Genomic DNA, 19,509 nt, shown 5'->3' with positions numbered 1-19,509 from the left:
ATGACTAGCCCTTGAACTAGAGAAGTCCCAATAGAACACAGACATGTTTCATCAATACGCCTTTGTACTCTTATCTGTTCTCAGGAACAGACTCCTTCTAAACATCTCTCAAGTAAGCTGCGAATGTCCTTGGTCAGCTAAACCTATTCATGTTAGTTTGAAAAGGCTAACATAGTCAAATATCCCATGGTGCTTTATATTTTGTTTCCAGCCTAACTAGACTGAATGGTACCTTTCAGACCATTTTACACCTGTGAATTGGTGCCCTCCCCATTATATCCCTTAATCCAAATTCTCCCTACAATATCCCGTTAGATGCTGTACCTCATCTTAACCAGGTTCCCTTCGTGTTGGCCACCAGTCCGGGTGGAAGAGAGGCAGAGCATCTGATAATCCTATCAAACTATAATTGTCTTCCCTTTTACATGCACCTTACCCCAGCGGGTGCTACTCCCAGTACCATTAAGATGTGTTCTTAGTTGAAACCACAGAGACAATGGGGACATTCTCACCCAGGCTCTGTTTTACTATCTTTGCCAAACCCTTCATCCTCTGCTTACATTTATTACATGCAATGAAAATCAAGAAGCACATTACAACAAACTGCACTACGACTAATACATATGAAATTAATCTAATCCAAAGATGGATCTGTATATTCAGTCCCAAATTCCAGAGGTCATTTGACCAGGTGTTGACTTTAATTTGGTCAATGTCATGCTTAATGTTGTTATTGTCCTGTTGTAGGTTATAATAACCCTTCTGGGAGAGGCGTATCTCCATTCGCAATACTTCCAAGTATTTAGGCAACAGGGGTGTCAGATACCCAAATGTGTCCTGATATTCTTTTAAGTCCTTTCTGACATTCTCAGAAACTTGTAAGGTGGTGAGGTTATGCCGGTGTATCTCTACCAGTTCCTCGGGTCCAATCCGAACCAGGACTTCAGAAATGGAGTAGAATTCTGGACTTAAAATATCACAAGTTAGATTGGCATATTTAAACGTTTTCAAATTAGTTGTAACACAGTATTCGCCCTCTCCGGCATATACCACTTAAGTGGGTTTTAGATCCGCCTCTAGGGCCTCCATGGTACAGTTAATATCCCGATTGGTACCGGTATTATTAAACCCACACTGTGCTTCTAGGCCGTGTCCAACACTATGTGGACACACAGTGACAGCATGTCTAGTAACACATCCCTTTAATTTTGTTCCAGCCAATCAGCTTAAATCTACGTCCTCTAGTTCTTGAACCCTCTGCTTGGGGAAACAGGTACTTCCTGTCTACTTTATCTGGGCCCCTCATAATCTTGTAATTTTGTATCCATCGTGCGGATATCTTCTAAATATTGTTTCTCCCAATTTTATTGTTAACTGATGGGAACCTAACCCTGAATTTTGGAAATCCAAATTACTGTGTCCCTCTTTACTTTAATTTCAGTCCTTTTGATTGATACCAGTGTTTCCTGACTGTTTCATTAATTAGTTGGTTTCTCTATGGACCATGTGTCAGTGCCTTGTTTAAAAGGATTTCTCACTCGCCTGGACCACATTAACCATTTTCCTGTTGTGCTGTTGTCAAGTAACTGAGCCTGTCTGAGACTCATTCTTCAATGTATCTTCTTCATGTATCTCCGCATACTAGCAGCATCTCATAGGAATGAGCTTAGTGTTCTTGGATATTAACTTTCTGCTGGCCAGTCTCTTCTTCCTCATGGTATTTCCGAACATTTTCCATGGCACACATCATATGTCCTGTAGGATTCAGTCATCGGGGCGCCATTTCCTTCCTCCGTGTCTGAGACAATCCGCCTCTTACTCCGCGAACTCTCGGTGAACAACCGTTAAGATCCCACTTCTGACACCAAATGACGATCCGGATTCTTTCCCCTCAGTCTGGTTCAGTAATAACTGAAGTCGAATACATTTTAAAGTTCAACACATCTTTAATAGCAGGGTTCTTAGTCTGCAGCATTGATTTGGACTCCTGATAGAGTCCCTCTATGCTGGCAGAGCAAGAACAAAAACATACAGAAATCCACACGTTTTTATACAGATGAATAGGGTTGGAACATACTTAACGAGGGTCAACACCAATCATAAGCCAGGCATAGGTTGCCATGCGAGGTTACATTATTTCCGACCAATCATAAATCGTCCATGTGCTGATCATGCTGCTGTTAGACATCAAAGGGGATAACTTCCTCATCTTCCAACTTGGAATGTTCTTCCCTGTTCCTTCTGTTCCTTATCTCCCAACCTGGAATGTCTTTCAACTTTGGCTAAGCTCGTTACCTATATTGATCTGCCATAAACATGGAGACATTCAGACCAGTCCTTGACTCACATCAAAGACCTATCATTGATAAGACCATGCAAACCTGCTGACTAAGCAAACATATGGCCCAGCAGGAGGGCCAGGCCACTTGTATCAATCTCAGTTACTAACTAATTAACCCTTTCTAACCATTTTGCATTCTGCTTCTTTGCCACGTAGGCATCTTAATATTTTACCGAAAACTGACCACGTAGGGATTCTCACATATAGTCCTGTGTTGTAGCTAATAGTAGTGCCAACTGGATTCCCACAGTAAGTACTTGTGCATTGTCAGCCAGGTAGACATCACAAGTGTGTATCACATCCCAGACTACATTTGTTTATTGTCATAAGACATGCTCTAGTATTTAAAAAAAAATCTCTAAATGCACCATCATTTTTCTTTGAATTCAAAGTAAAATTACGATTTCTTTTTCAGAGACAGTCAAACCAAATATATTCAAACCACTGTTGCAAATGTGGAGAAACACTTTGGTGACTTGTGCAGCTTATTTGCAGCCTACACACGAAAAACGGCAAGACTACGCGATAAGTCTGACCTCCTGGTCAAAGAACTCCGAGAGTACGCCGATACAGAAACTCCTAATTTAAAATATGGTCTGAGTAGCTTTGCCGATCACTTTGCTTTAGTTCAAGATTATCGGCACGCAGAGGTGAGCAGCTGAAAATATTTGTTTAAATGCATTCTCAACTTTTTTTTACATTTAGCAGTACAACAGGTTACAACACTGTCTTTTCACTTCTGAGATTTGGATTTGAATGAAGTCCACTATAATAGAATGCAGTGTCTTTTCAATGCCAGCAGTTTTCCAACCAAGTTCTTAGTGGATGCAACTCCAAAGCAACAAACTGTTCATGATTCAGCACCAACTGGCAGTGTCATTCAGAGAAGCATAAGGGTTGCTCTCCTGTTCTAGAATAAGAGTAGGTCTGGGGAGAGTTGGGCATGGTGAGCCAGAAAATTGACTCTAAGCCAGATCCATGTATCTATGTGCTTGCATCATAAAGCCACATTGTATCTCAGTATAAGCCATGCCGAAGTATTGGATCAGTGTTTACTAGGCCAACATGGATGTCATTGTTTTGATTGCAGATCAAGTAGACCCACAAAAAAGTGGATTTCCACAGCCAGCTCTGGCCATTTATATTTACGTGTACAGCCGACGGCAGGAAAATATACATTTGCCATTAACTGCGCTCCTGTAATGTATATATGTGCCTCCTGGAATTCTAAATTCATTCATTGATAGTGCAGTGACCCCTCTAGGACGACCTAGCCAAGGGGACCCTGGTTGCATGTCCGCCTCCTAAAGTTGACCGTGTGATTGAGTTGTCAGTTTAAATGCCAATTTTGTTTATATATAATTTTATTTATATAATAATTAAACAAACCAATCACATTACATCAATGTTAGAAAGCAGACATGCTTCCCTCATCACAATGTATCGGCTTCACAAGTTGGCTAGAAAAATGGTAAATGTTGAAGTATATTAAAAAGAAGTACCTAGGATGCAGAGAATGAACCATCATTTCCACGAATTTGTTTTTAAAATGTATTTTCATTTGCTATGCTGAGCAGTGTTTAACAAACTTATTAGTAGGTAGCAAAGTGAATTTTGGAACAGGCTTAGCTTTGTTGACCTGTGGGCTATGACACAGTTAACTCAGTCATATGAATCTCCAGGATGCGTAGCAGAAAATAACGAGTGAGTTGTTGAATAATTGGAGGAGCACTGCCTAAACTAATATGATGTGGAGATGCCGGTGATGGACTGGGGTTGACAATTGTAAACAATTTTACAACACCAAGTTATAGTCCAGCAATTTTATTTTAAATTCACAAGCTTTCGGAGATTTTCTCCTTCCTCAGGCAAATGAAGCCTGAGGAAGGAGAAAATCTCCGAAAGCTTGTGAATTTAAAATAAAATTGCTGGACTATAACTTGGTGTTGTAAAATTGTTTACAATAAACTAATATGATTTTAGGGGTTTAGAATAAAAAGATATAATAGCTGTTTACAATTCATTACTAACTTCCTGAAAAAACTAGGAACATTCTGTGAATTACTTTGTTAGTCACTAATCTCTTATCTGTGAAATTGCCTCAAAATTGCCAACTTTTTCTAGCCGTCATTTCACTTACTTAGCAGTTTACAATTTACTGTTTGGTTGTGTAGGTTGAAAGGCTAGAAGCCAAAGTTGTAGAGCCTTTGAAGAAATATGGTTCCATTACCAAGCTGAAAAAGGTAAGTCAAGCATGCATAGTGAAACAGTGACCATTGTAGCAAGAACAAGCAAAGTTATTTTTTGTAAACATATTTTAAAATTGAGGAATAAGCTATATTAACAGTATATTTATCATGTTTTTCAACATGTAATGCAAAAATGGCTCTGTTAGAGCATAAAAAGTTCTAATTAAATTTGCTGTAGGCAATTTTGATTAAATTCAGTTCCCTGCATTTAAGATTTTTAAACTCCCTTACTTTGAAACTGTCTGTTCGTATGGATACTAACTGGTGACCTTAATAACTTCAAAGGACTAAACCAGATTCTTACCAAACTTCATAAACATTCTCATAGTGTTTATTTTATAAATCAGCAATCTTAGATTGCTTCATGCTCCTTTACATGTCTGGAAGAAATTAATTTGAATACAAAATTGACACTTTCAGCAACATGATTTAACAACTTCTACCCCATCTACATTCCCTTTTCTAGCAGATGTGGAGAAAATATGCTGGGTGATATCAGGTAGTGAATCCCTTTCATTACATCTACTGCAGGAGTCTTTTAATTGAATGGACAGATTTTTTTGCAATCTTAAAAAAAATCTATTTGTTCCACTGTGACTCAGACCACAAATAAATCCAACCTTTGCTGAAAATGTGCAGAAGGGTATTTGGCTATCTGAAGTGGATGCTCACAAGATTCCACCAAGAAAGATGATTTTAAAAATAACAAAGTGCCCATTGGTGATTGATACTGCCAGGCAACCACTTTCCACTTTTTAATAAAGTAACAACTCATTAGTCACTTTTTTTTTGCAATTACCATGGTAACTTTGCTTTCCTGCGTAATTACTAACATTTTGTCATTGTAAAACTGAGTGCTAATACACCCCACATTTAAAAATGAATTTTAAGAACTAAAATAGCTGGTGCACCATTAAAATCCATCTGAGTTTGTACTTTTTCACAGGGGCTAAAAATTACTTTGGTTGAATGTTCAGAAGGTATTTCTTTAGGTCTTGACCTGTAGACAACTCTCTAATCCACACTGGACTGAACAACTGATCTTATTTACATGACAAATAATTTGCTAGAAAATGAGCAAAAACTGAACAGCTTCAAAAAGGCTGACACAGCCCCAGAAATGCTGACAACTCAAAAGCAGCTCTAAATATGACCTGCAAGTACAAGTAGTTACACTGAAAGTGAGGCGAGGTATGAGAGTATTATAATTTAAACCAAGTTTATTGTAATTTGAACTGTAGTTATAGTCAGCATTTCTTCACTTACATTAAAGGAAATGTAACATAAGTACAGGAAAGCCTAGAGAGCAATAAAAGGCACATAATTTATTCATGGAGTTACATTGAGTTGGATTGAGTACAGCACAGAAACAGGTCATTCAGCGCAGCTGGTCTATGCCAGCGTTTATGCTCCATACGAGCCTCCTCCCTCCCTACTTCATCTACCCCTATCAGCATACCCTTCTATTCCTTTCTCCTTCATATGCTTATCTAGTTTCCCTTTAAATGCATCCATGCTATTTGCCTCAACTACTCCTTGTGGTAACGCATTCCACATTTTTACCACTCTTTGGGTAAAGAAGTTTCTCCTGAATTCCCTATTGGATTTATTAGTGACTATCTTATATTGATAGTTTTGGATTCCCCCACAAGTGGAGACATTTTCTCTATGTCTATCCTATCAAACCCTTTCATTATCTTAAAGACATCGATCAGGTCATCCCATCAGCCTTCTCTTTTCTCGAGAGAAGAGCCCCAGCCTGTTCAGGCTTTCCTGATAAGCGTATCCTCTCAGTTCTTGTGTCATCCTTGTGAATCTTTTTTGCACCTTTTCCAATGCCTCTATATCCTTTTTTGTAATATGGAGACCAGAACTCTGTACAGTACTCCAAGTGTGGTCTAACCAAGGTTCTATACAACTTTAACATGATTTCTCTGCTTTTCAATTCTATCCCTCGAGAAATGAACCCCCGTGCTTGGTTTGCCTTTTTTATGGCCATATTAACCTGCGTTGCTACTTTTGGTGATTTGTGTATCTGTACCCCGAGATCCCTTTGCTACTCTACCCCATTAAGACTCTTATTATCCAAGCAATATGTGGCCTCCTTATTCTTCCTACCAATATGCACCACTTCACATATATCTATATGGAAATTCATTTGCCAATTACACACCCATTCTGCAAGTTTATTAATGTCTTCTTGCATTTTAACACATTCTTCCTTTGTATTAACCACACCCCCCCGCCCCCAATTTTGTGTCATCTGCAAATTTTGAAATTGTACTTCCGATTTCCGAGTCCAAATCATTAATGTAAATTGTGAACAACAGTGGTCCTAGCACCGATCCATGTGGACCACTTCCCACCTTTTGCCAGTCTGTGTTACCACCGTTAACCTCTACTTTCTGTTTTCTGTTTTGTAGTCAGCTTGCTACCCATTCTATTACCTGTCCCCTGACTCCACATGCTCTGACCTTAGTCACGAGTCTACAATGCGGTACCTTATCCAAGGCTTTTTGAAAATCCAAATATATTACATCTACTACATCACCTTTGTCTACTCTTTGTTACTTCTTCAAATAATTCAATAAGGTTGGTCAAGCATGACTTTCCCTTCTGAAATCTGACTACTCTTTATTATATTTTGAGTTTCTAGATGTTTTTCTATTACGTCTTTGAGTAAAGATTCCATTATCTTCCCTACCACTAATGTTTGGACTATAGTTCCCTGGACTTGTTATTCCTGTATTTAAAAAGGGAGATAGAACATTAGCTGTCTGCAAGTCCACTGGCACTATTCCCTTTTATAATGAATTTTTATATAAATATGATAGTGCCTCTGCTATCTCTTCCCTAACTTCTTTTAATATGCACGGATCCTCTCTCAGTTTGATTAGTTTATCTATTATCTCCCCCTTTCTATCTTGAATGTCCTTATACCTTTTTTGATCTCTCATCCAATGTCATACCCACCTTGTTAGTCTCTCTGAGAAATACTGAGGCAAAGTAACTATTCAATATTTCTGCCGTTTGGCTGTCAGTACCTGTGAGTTTATCTTGAGCATCCCTTACTGGCCCTATCCCCATCCTGATTTTTCTTTTGTTATTTATTTGTCTGCAGAATACGTTACTATTTATTTTTATATTCCTTAATAATTTAATTTCATAGTTCCTCTTTGCTTTCCTAATTTTTTTTTGACATCTTTCCTAACCTCTTTGTATTCCTTTTTGTTATCCTCCTTTATTGTCTATGTACTTAGAGTATGCCTTTTTTAGTTACCCTTATCTCTTTATTCATCCATGGTGTTTCATTATTGGCTAGTTTGTTCTTGTTTTTTTAGAGGAATCTATTTCTCTTGAACTCTCTTGATTACCATTTTTAATTATTTCGCACTGCTGTTCTATCTCTTCATCAAAATTTGTTTCCAGTTTACCTTCCCTAGTTCCATTCTCATCTCCTCAAAATGAGCTTTTCCCCAATCTATTACTTTGGTCTTTGTCTTACTTAAGTTTTAAAATAATGATTGAGAAAGACATATTATGTTATGATCGCTATTGCCTAGATGTTCCCCAATGCTTGCTTCTCTTATTTGCTCCAGTTCATTTCCCATTACGAGATCTCTTGTTGGACTTCTCTCATACTGGGTAAGTAAGGAGTCCTGTACACACTTAAAAACTCCTTTCCCCTTTCCCCTTTCCCCGCCTCTTGCCAGTTTATTTGGGGGTAGTTAAAATCTCCCATGATTATTATTTCATGTTTTTTATTCATTTCATAGATTTGCCTACATATTTCTTCCTCCTCTTCCCTTCCACTATTAGGTTGTCTGTAGAATATGCCTATTAACGTGATCGATCCCTTCTTATCCTTTGTCTCAATCCATATGGATTCTGTTTTTTCTTAATGTTACTTATGTCCCTTATTTCTAGTGCCATTATGTTATCTCTAATTAGTACAGCTACTCCACCGTCCCTTCTTCCTTCCCTATCCTTTCTAAATACGTTATATCCTGCAATATTTAACTGCCAGTCCTGTTCTTTATGTTAGCCATGTTTTAGTCATCCCTACTACATCTGGCTCCCCACTATGAATTACTGCCTCCAGTTCCCTGTTTTGTTTCGGATGCTGTGCACATTGCTGTACAGGCAGTTTAATTTGTTTTTAATAATTATTCCACTCCCTTTATTTTTATTAGTTATTTTGTACTCCTGTCTTACTAGTTTAAAGTCCGATCAACCGTCCTATTTATCCTTTCCACTAAGACGCTGGTCCTATTCCAGTTCGGGTGGAGTCCGTTCCAGTGATACAGCTCCTTCCTGTCCAGTACCGATGCCAGTGTTCCATGAAATGGAACCCCTCCTTCCCTCACCAATCTTTCAGCCACTCATTCACCTTCCTGATCTGCCTATCACTATGCCAATTAGCATGTGGCTTGGGTAGTAATCCTGAGATTACCACCCGTGAGGTCCTTTTTTTAAAAATTTAGTTCCTAAGTTCTGATATTCCCTTAGCAGGATCTCCTCCCTTTTCTTACCTTTGTCATTGGTCCCAACATTGACCACGACAACTTGTTCCCCTTCCGCGCCCCCCCCCCCCCAGCCCCTTTCCAAGTTCCTCTCTAGTTGCTCTGCAATAACCTTTACCTTTGCACCATGTAGGCAGCACACCCTTCTAGACTCTCGGTCGCGACTGCAGGGGACACTACCTATCCCCCTAACTAGCAAATCCCCTATGACTACAACCTTTCTATTCTGCTCCCCCCCCCCCTCCCCCCCCCCCCCCCCCCCAACCAGTTGGACTGCCTCGTGCTCCGCGGTTGGATTCAGCTGTCCAGCCTGCATCCTTATCCTCACAGGCAGCAAGTACATTGTACCTGTTGGACAGGACCAATGTCTGCTGGGCCGCCTCTATCTCGCCTTGGTTTCCCATACCCTGCTGACTAATAATCATACTCTCCCCTTCCTGTTCCTGTGCTTTCCTCTTGAGATGTGACTGTGTACTCTGGTGAAATCTATCCAAAAATTCCTCCCCTCCCTTATGTGTCAGAGTGTCTCTAACTCGCACTGCAGCTCAAAGACTCTGAGCCGGAGTATCTCAAGCCAGAGACATTTACTGCAGATGTGGCAATCTGGGACAGTCTCGCTGCCCACAAACTCCCACATATTATAGTCCCAACACAGCCTGCACTGCCATTTCTAGTGTTTGTTTATTTATTTATTAATTAGTATTAATTTAGTTCTATATATAATACAATTACTTGAGATCTAGATTATATTTAATAGATGGATTTAGCTTGATTTCAGATTATTTTATAGCTAATTAGCTTTTTTGTTTATTACTTTTTTTATCATTTCCTTACCTCCTATTTATTATTTATATATACCAGATTTTAATTTAATGAAATTCAGAACCCTTTAATGTTGGTATCCTCTATTTAATTAATTTTGATTTTATCCCCTTAGATCTGATTGATTAATTAAACACTTAGCTTAATTATATAATAAACTAAACATATAGCTCAATTATATAGTAAATTAAACGCTTGACTTATTTATATAATAAATTAAACACTTAGCTGTAATTCCTCGGGCATTGCCACTCCACCCCCTGCTCTGACAGGGATTTTTCCCTGCGTTTGATTTACAGTGCACCTCTCGGCCGCTTTGCCTGCGCCTTGTGCTCCTCTCAGAAAAAATGTTAATGTTTAATTTGGTGCATTTTGAAGTTTACTTTAATTCTGCCTTTTATCCTTGGCTACAAATAGTTTAAATCTCAAAATAAAGTAATTGTATAGATTTCAATACAACTTATGCTCCAGTTCCTTCCATTGGGAACTTAAACCCATACATTGCAACCATGTAGATTTTATAAATGCAAGTTCTTTCTTTCTAGCTAATGTTTTTTGCCCAGTATCTGCATCTTCACTATTTTTTGGGTAAAAATCAGTATGGATTTAAACTTATGTTCCTCCATCTTCACCTTATGAACCACCATAACTTACTGTGTGGCTGGACAGTTTATTGGTCATTAAATGGTGGGAAAGAGAGCTCAGTATAAAATTTGACTGGACTGATGGTGTCAGAGCCATTTTGTTAGATCAACTTTAAAATTATTGTTTTTAATCATACTGGACTGAACAAATGAACTTATTCACATGACAAATTTTCTTTTACTACAATTAATTGTTATTCACTGCAGTGTAGCTCAGTGAAAGTTTGATTTTAGTTGCATCATGAATTCATTATCACATTATACTGAATTATATATTTTATTTGTTTATTACACTTAATTAGGGTGATAATGGCTGACAGTGACCAGCTTTACTGCTCGTTCCACAGTGGGTGCCTCCTCTAATTCATAGAATCATAGAAAATTTACGGCACAGAAGGAGGCCATTCAGCCCATCGGGTCCGCGCCGGCTGAAAATGAATCACCCAGCCTAACCCCACTTTCCAGCACTTGGTCCGTAGCCATGTAGGTTACAGAACTTCAGGTGCACATCCTAGTACTTTTTAAATGAGTTGAGGGTTTCTGCCTCTACCACTCTTTCAGGCAGTGAGTTCCAGACCCCCACCACACTCTGGATGAAAAAAAATTTCCTCAGCTCCCCTTTAATCCTTCTACCAATCAAATTTAAATCTATGCCCCCTAGTTATTGACCTCTCTGCTAAGGGAACTAGGTCCTTCCTATCCACTCTATCTAGGCCCCTCATAATTTTGTACACTTCAATTAAATCACCCCACAGCCTCTTCTGTTCCAAGGAAAACAACCCCAGCTTATCCAATCTTTCCTCATAGTTAAACTTCTCCTGTCCTGGCAACATCCTTGTAAATCTCCTCTGTACCCTCTCTAGTGCAATCACATCTTTCCTGTAATGTGACCAGAACTGTGCACAGTACTCAAGCTGTGCCTAACTTGTGTTTTATACAGACAAGTGCAAGGCAATGACCATCTCCAACAAAAGAGAATCTAACCACCTCCCCTTGACATTCAACAGCATTAGCATTGCTGAATCCCCTGCCATCAACATCCTGGGGGTCACCATTGACCAGAAACTTAACTGGACCAGCTACATAAATACTGTGGCTGGGTATTCTCCTGACTCCCCAAAGCCTTTCCACCATCTACAAGGCACGAGTCAGGAGTGTGATGGAATATTCTCCACTTGGCTGGATGAGTGCAGCTCCAACAATACTCAAGAAGCTCGACACCATCCAGGACAAAGCAGCCCGCTTGATTGGCACCCCATCCACCACCCTAAACATCCACCACCCTAAACATTCACTCCCTCCACCACCGGCGCACAGTGGCTGCAGTGTGTACCATCCACAGGATACGCTGCAGCAACTCGCCAAGGCTTCTTCGACAGCACCTCCCAAACCTACGACCTCTACCACCTAGAAGTACAAGGGCAGCAGGCATATGGGAACAACACCATCTGCACGTTCCCCTCCAAGTCACACCATCCCGACTTGGAAATATATCGCCGTTCCTTCATCGTCGCTGGGTCAAAATCCTGGAACTCCCTACCTAACAGCACTGTGGGAGAACCTTCACCACACGGACTGCAGCGGTTCAAGAAGGTGGCTCACCATCACCAATTCAAGGGCAATTAGGGATGGGCAATAAATGCTGGCCTTGCCAGTGACTCCCACATCCCATGAATGAATTTTTTTAAAAATACAGTTCCAGCATAACCTCCCTGCTCTTATATTCTGTGCCTCGTCTAATAAAGTAAAGTATTCCATATGCCTTCTTAACCACCTTATCTACCTTCAGTGGTCTATGGACATTCACTCCAAGGTCCCTAACTTCCTCTACATCTCTCAGTATCCTCCCATTCATTGTGTAATCCCCTGCCTTGTTTGCCTTCCCCAAATGCATTACCTCACATTTCTCTGGATTAAATTCCATTTGCCAGTTTTCTGCCCACTTGATCATCCATTGATATCTTCCTGCAGTCTGCAGCTTTCTTCCTCACTATCAACCACGTGGCCAATTTTTGTATCATCTGCAAACTTCTTAATCATGCCCCCTACATTTAAGTCCAAATCATTAATATATACCACAAAAAGCAAGTGACCTCGTACTGAGCACTGTGGAATCCCACTGGAAACGTCCTTCCAGTCACAAAAACACCCGTCGACCATTACCCTTTGCTTCCTGCCACTGAGCCAATTTTGGATCCAACTTGCCACTTTCCCTTGGATTCCATGGGCTTGTACTTTTTTGACCAAATTGGCCATTTGGGACCTTGTCAAAAGCCTTGCTAAAATCCACGTAGACTACATCAAATGCACTACCCTCATCTACTCCTCTTGTTGCCTCCTCAAAAAATTCAATCAAGTTAGTCAGGCACGACCTTCCCTTAACAAATCCATGCTGACTGTCCTTGATTACTCCGTGCCTTTCTAAGTGGTGGTTTATCCTGTCCCCCAGAATTGATTCCAATAATTTGCCCACTACCGATATTAGACTAACTGGCCTGTAATTATACGGTCTATCCCTCACTCCCTTTTTAAACAACGATACAATGTTAGCAGTCCTCCAATCCTCCGGCACCACACCTGTATCCAGTGAGAATTGGAAATTGATGCTCAGAGCCTCTGGTTTTTCCTCCCTTACTTCTTTTAACAGCCTGGGATACATATCATCCGGTCCTGGTGATTTATCTACTTTCAAAGATGCTAATCCCCTTAATATTTCCTCTGTCACTGTGTTTATCCCATCCAATATTTCACACTCCTTCTCCTTAATTACAATGTCTGCATCGTCCCCCTCTTTTGTGAAGACAGATGCAAAGTATTCCTTAAGAACCATACCAACCTCCGCCTCCACACATAGGTTACCTTTTTGGTCTCTAATAGGCCCCACTCTTTCCTTAGTTATCCTCTTGCTCTTGATGTGTTTATAAAACTCTATTGATAATTCTCAAGGATGTTATATGAAAGATTGGGCATGAGATGTCAGTTTTTAATGGATTATTGAAAATATAGGTCTGAGACTGGCCGCTGTCAGTTGTCATTGCTCTCCCTGCCCTGCTGAGTGCACAGGTAGTGGAAAGGTAGTCTCAAGCACACAAATATGAAAGTGCAACAAACTTGGGGAGAGGGGAGCCGAAGTGAGCTGGGTTTATGAGGTTTATTAACTGTAAGCTGGGAATTAAATTATGTCCTGTTTATTTTTAACAACTCAAATGCTTTTATCTCCCAAAAGCTTTGTTTAGAATCCAGCCAAATTCCTGCAACTCTTTTTTTTTCTCTCCAACAATGAGCAATAATCTTTCCTACTGAGTCCAGTAGGACACATGCAGAAGAACTGAACAATGTTGGCTCATGAGCAACTGCAGAAGAGTATGGGAAGTTTGTCAAACACAGACAAGTAGATACTGGGTCCGAAACACTGTCATGCTGTGAATTGGACAGAGCTCTGTGCAAAGCCACTGCACTGGGCATCTACAAGCAGAGAACAGTGACAGTCTCTGTATCTGTCCTGAGCACCAGTAGAGCAGGTTCTCGGGCCTTTATAGAAACACTGAATATCTAATTTATCAAACCTGTAAAGACTTAGTACTTCAACAATGACATCCCAGGAACAGGAACTTTTACCGATTTTGGGACAGCGTAGTGTTAATTTCAAATGCAGGGCTCCAACTAAGAAGATATTGATAACTTGTAAGAATGCAAGGCCCAACTGAAAACACTTCCATTTTAAACTGTTATGCTGGAAATATCCTTTTTTGTATTTACAACATCATCGGTAGTGTCAACTTCATTCAGACATGTCCACTTGGCCAGATGCCCCAACCCCATGTGCTACTTTCAAGGGGAGGTGACAGACTCCACGTGAATCCAAGAAGCCTGTTCTCCAACCTATTAGTAATGACACTTTACTCTGGGATGTCTGTATTGTTCAACCCACAGATAATTATCCTACATCAATGTTGTGTTACCATCAATATATTTATCCTGTATTTAAACTTTTCTTCAATAAATTTAAGCAAATAAAAACAGACCCACAGAGTAATCTCTTAACATACAGAGTCACTGGCAGCAAACTGCTTTCTTGTCGTTGTTACAGCATACTGCTTACATGTTGGGTGCCTCATATTTGAAACTTGCAATACAGGGCCCACCTGATGCTAATGTGCATGCAAAATCAGTGACATACAGTTCACAAAAACTAGTTGAGATGCATAAACGGCAGATCAAGGTGCAGCATGGGAACTTCAAACCCTGTGCTGATATTTGTCAACAAATACTGACGAGCAGACATAAGTGGGAAATGCTGACAGTTGGCATGAATGCACATCTCTCGTAAAAGGGAAACACTTGATTTGAAAACATGCAAAAATGGTTTATCTGGGCTAGTCAAATAATACAGCAGCATTCTCATTTGAAATTTTTGCCCATCAGCTGTTGAAGTGTATTGACTTTGTAGATCAATTTGACTTTAGCTCTGCATTGCGATTTCATGGATTATAGGGATAATTTTGGTTTCCAATTTCTTCCTATAGCAAGGTGAGGAATAAACAGCCATGGCCTCAGTAGTTTGCATCCTTGACACTTATGCTCATATATGATTATGTAAATTATATTATTGCATTACTTGATTCTGCTACTAGATGGAGCCCTAACATTAAATAGTTGATGGTATGTTTCTACCCTTTCAGTATAGCATGCTTGATTTGAGAAAATTAGATCCAACATAATTGTTTAGGTTTGCACAAAGAAAGTTACTAATGGAGGTGACAATGTGATGGAAAGTGCCTGAGGCACTTCAGGTACTAAACCTAAGTATTATCAGGCATGGAGGTTTGATGCCAACAATCCAATTGGGAAGAGTTTTGAGTGATAAGAGCCTGCGCACAGACTCTGAAAAAGGTTCGTTTAAAGAGCAAAAATCATTTAAATGATGTTATTCTCATAATGTGATCTGGAGGTCTGAATAGTGCCTGTATCAAATAGGCCTTCCAAGACAGGCCTACTCCCCTCAGTTAGGTACTTTATTATTAATGCTGTATATCTTAGCTCTCTGTGCACCTTTTTAGGCTAGTTCGACAAAGGAAATTAGAGAAGTTTCTTGGAACCTTCCTTACGGCCAATTAAAACTGTACTGCATCTTATATCAATGTTTGTGTCCTTATTTGTGCCCAGCTATAAGTATTCCTATGGACATACCTTTCCATTTACAGGTTTGAAGGAGGATCAGAGGATGCATGCTAGACAGTTGCAAGTAGCACCTAAGATGCTCCATTTGATTACATCCCTGCGCCACCAATCGTGCACAGGTTGTCCATTCCTCTAACTCCAGCCTCTTGTACGTTTCTCCCCCCCCCTTGCCCAATTATTAACGGCCTTACCTTTAGCTCTATACTTCCCTGTCCTTCTTAAACCTTTGAACAAGCTTTTGGTCACCCCTCCTAAAATCTGCTTTAGCTCTGTATTCAGTTTTTTCCCTTATGCCTCCATGAAGTGACTTTGGATGCTTTTCTATGTTAAATGCACTATATAAATGTGTTTTTGTAATACAGAAGGCTATTTGTACAGGCTATTTACAGTCTGCCCTCTTGTAGCCATCTGTATGTGTGTGTTTTAAAAAAAAAAGAAAAATGTATTCTAATTTGTTTTAGAAACTGATTGTAGGTGTACAATGCAACTTAAATTTTGAACCTGGTATTTGGAGACAAGCAAATTGTTCTATGCTAGACATAGCTCCTCAATTTTCATATTTGTGTTATCAACCTTTTATTATTGGTCAACTTGTTTAATATTTTTAAATCTCTCTTTCACAGGAAGACCTCAAGGTTGCTTTAGGTGCTAGAAAACGTGAATCAAAGCAAATTGCTCATGTGGAGAAAATGCGCCAGAGGAATCCTTCTGACCGACAGATTGTTGTATCCTTGATGTAAAGTGGTTGTATATATGTGTGTGTACAGAACACAGTTACACTAAGTTGTGACCAGGGTCATTGTGGCCTGCTGGATAATTTCAGGAGCCTTTTATGATTTGGGCTTTTAAAGCATAATTTCCTCTTTCAACAGTACATCCTGTGAGTGGTCCTTTTCCCCCCTATGAACAGGAAGGCACATTTTGCTCTCGCAGAATCGCAAGGCCTGGCTTTAGCAATAAAATCAATTGCGATAAATTGCTCACTGAACTTGCGTAGGCTCTCCATACTATGTCTTCAATCCACTTGCTAAATGGAGTATAAAAACATTTCTAGGCTAAAATTGCTAAAATATTTATTCATAATGTAAATTCACTGAAACATCAGGATTAAGACTAGGTAATATCCTCATACACACGTCCATTAAAGTCTCATAGCTTAATCATTTTTTCACTAGCTTTTTGTGATTTTAGAAGTCACTATAGTTACATTGATCTTATGATTCTTTGAAAACTGTCCTCTTCCACAACTCAGTGATGACCGAGGGTGCATTTACACTGCAGCTACTAGATTGACATCGATCACTGCAGTTTGGGTTTCAGCCAGTTAGAACCTTGTTTACATTTGCTTAGCTCTTGTCTGTCTCTAGCTGTGCTGCCAAAAAGAAAACTCTATGGGCTCGAATTTACCAGGCCTGCGGGTTCCCAGCGGGTGGTCCTCCGGGAGCGTCGAAAACGCGGACGGCGAAATTAGTGGGTTGCCCACGCGATCGTAGCAGGCAACACACTAATAGGAATCAATTACCTACTCCTCCGGGGTCCACGGCGCTCGCCTGCGCGTCTGTCGGGCTGCGCATGCGCAGTACGATCTGTCAGCTGGAGGCTCTCTAGTTAAAGGGGCAGTCCTCCACTGACAGATGCTGCAACCAATGGGACAAATTGCAGCATGGAGCAGCCCAGGGGGAAGGCTGCTCCCAGTTTAATGATGCCTCACCCCAGCTATCATCAGATGGGGTGAGGAGGAGGGGGAGGACACAGATCTTCCCCCCGGCGGGCGGGAGGAAGCGGCCTGCCTCTGCCACCAAGAAGGCCTGGCTCGAGGTGGCAGAGGGGGTCACCTGCGCCACCAACATATGGCCCACCTGCATACAGTGCAGGAGGCGCTGCAATGACCGCAGTAGGTCCGCCACAGTGAGAACACGAAGTCTTTCCCCTACACTCCGTCTGCCACAACACTGCCCCCACCCCAAATCTCCTTCGGCACCGCCAACACTATTCTGTCACATCACCCTTCATACCCACTCACACCCCGTCCTCATCTTGCCTCCACCTACTCACCTCGCCAGTACTCACCCTGCCACTAACACACAACCCACTCCTCATACAATCTCATTGCTCCATCCCATACTCACCCTCTCGTGCATCTCCCTCACGGCCAGCCTCACTCAACCTGCCACCACCTGTGCTGCAGCCACAGGGCATGCATCACATATGTGCAGTAGGCAGCGTAAGGCAAACGTCTCGTCAGCATGAAGGGGGTGCACAAGGGTGTCTGAGGGTTTGTCATGGGTGTTACCCATATTGAATTTCAGAGCAACAAACAGCACACATTATATTGACACCACCACTGCCATGTCTCCGCGAATCCTGTCCGTTGTGTCCAATAATGCCCGCTCCTGGGTATCACTATGAGGACCCACCACTGATGCCACCCATCGTGTTACTGCAGAGTAGGTGCAGGTGTATTTGCAGGGCTCGTCCGCGCAGACGACTGAGAGACATCGGCGGTGTAGCCGGCTGCACCCTGGAAGGATGCGGAGGAGAAGGTGTGGAGGGCAGTGGTGACTTTGCCAGCGACAGGTAAGCAGTTGGTGCTGGGGCCAGCCAGGAGCAGCTCGGCATGAAAGAGGCTGCAGATCTCCACGACTACATGTCGAGCGAATCTGCGCCTCCCTGTGCACTGTTGCTCGGAGAGGTCCGGGGAGCTGCGCCTCGGTCTGTGGACCCTGTGGCGAGGGTAGTGCCCTCTGCGACGCGTCTCTCTCTGCGGTAGCCCTCCCTCCTGCTGTGCAGGTGGGCGTGCAACAACACCGTGTTGGGGGGATCCACGTCTCTGCGGCGGACGGCGTGGACTGCGAGGCTGCTGGTGCTGGTCATGCTCTTCGTCCTCCGAGGGTGTCCACACACCACCCAACTGGCAGGTGTTGGTCTGAGGGGTTGTGCAGGGTAGGTGTGTGGTTCCTCGGACTGGGGCTGCGGTTTCGTGTCGGTCTGTCCTCTGGCTTGGCGGGGGGTGGTGGAGGGCAGGGGTTGCCCTATGTGACGCGGTGGCCTCCTGCGTGGGTGAGGGCTCTCCCCCGTGGAGCGCACCTTGGCACCTGCCACAGGCTGCTGGCTGCAACACGCCTGGTTGGAGGGAGTCTGTTTCCCCCAGTGTGGGAAACTCACTGCCTTGAACCTAAAATCCCACACTTCCTCTTTTGACAGCTGCTTCAGCTCATTAACTGACCACAACGAGCAAGTTAAGTACTCTCAAGTGGAACCTCGCTGGCTTTAATTGCCTGCGGGATTCCCACCAGCGGGGCTTGCGCGCGCAGCCCCGCACGTCAGCGCGGTACCCGGAAGTGGCCGGGATTTCGTCGCGATCCGGTCACGTGACCGGAGATCGGGATTTTCGGGGCCACCCCGCTGGTAACCCGCCGGAAACCCGACCCTAAAATCGAGCCCTATGTGTCTGGATACACACATGCACAGAGTTTTCTCCCAACAGTTAGAAATTTAAATGTTTGGAGAGCAGGGAGGGCATAATCCCTGCTCTTTAAACATTTAAATAGGCATTGTGTAGGTTTAAAAAATTTCCAAGTTTAAAAATGTCCAGGAATTCAATGGACCCTCCGAGCACTTTGTAAACCAGGTTTGACGCCATATTGGATTTACACTCCTTGTGGTATCAAACTACGGTGTTATTTGACAGGGAGTCCCACTCCACTTCACTCTGGAGTAAGGTTGGACCCTGACTCTCAGATTTACCA

At 41.8% G+C, this 19,509-nt stretch overlaps 1 protein-coding gene across 1 annotated transcript in view; it reads left to right on the top strand.

Moving 5' to 3' along the window:
* Nucleotides 1-19,509, top strand: part of cibar1 (CBY1 interacting BAR domain containing 1) — a 65,066-nt gene that overhangs the window by 4,215 nt on the left and 41,342 nt on the right. The window contains exons 2-4 of the mRNA XM_067979347.1: nucleotides 2,757-2,991; nucleotides 4,516-4,584; nucleotides 16,384-16,485. Coding sequence (XP_067835448.1) covers nucleotides 2,757-2,991; nucleotides 4,516-4,584; nucleotides 16,384-16,485 — 406 coding nt within the window. The remainder of the gene's footprint in view (nucleotides 1-2,756; nucleotides 2,992-4,515; nucleotides 4,585-16,383; nucleotides 16,486-19,509) is intronic.

The sequence above is a fragment of the Heptranchias perlo genome, chromosome 3, assembly GCF_035084215.1.
Source record: "Heptranchias perlo isolate sHepPer1 chromosome 3, sHepPer1.hap1, whole genome shotgun sequence".
NCBI classification, from domain to species: Eukaryota; Metazoa; Chordata; class Chondrichthyes; order Hexanchiformes; family Hexanchidae; genus Heptranchias; species Heptranchias perlo.
The sequence above is the reverse complement of the archived record's forward strand: the minus strand, read 5'-3'. Positions and strand labels throughout refer to the sequence as shown.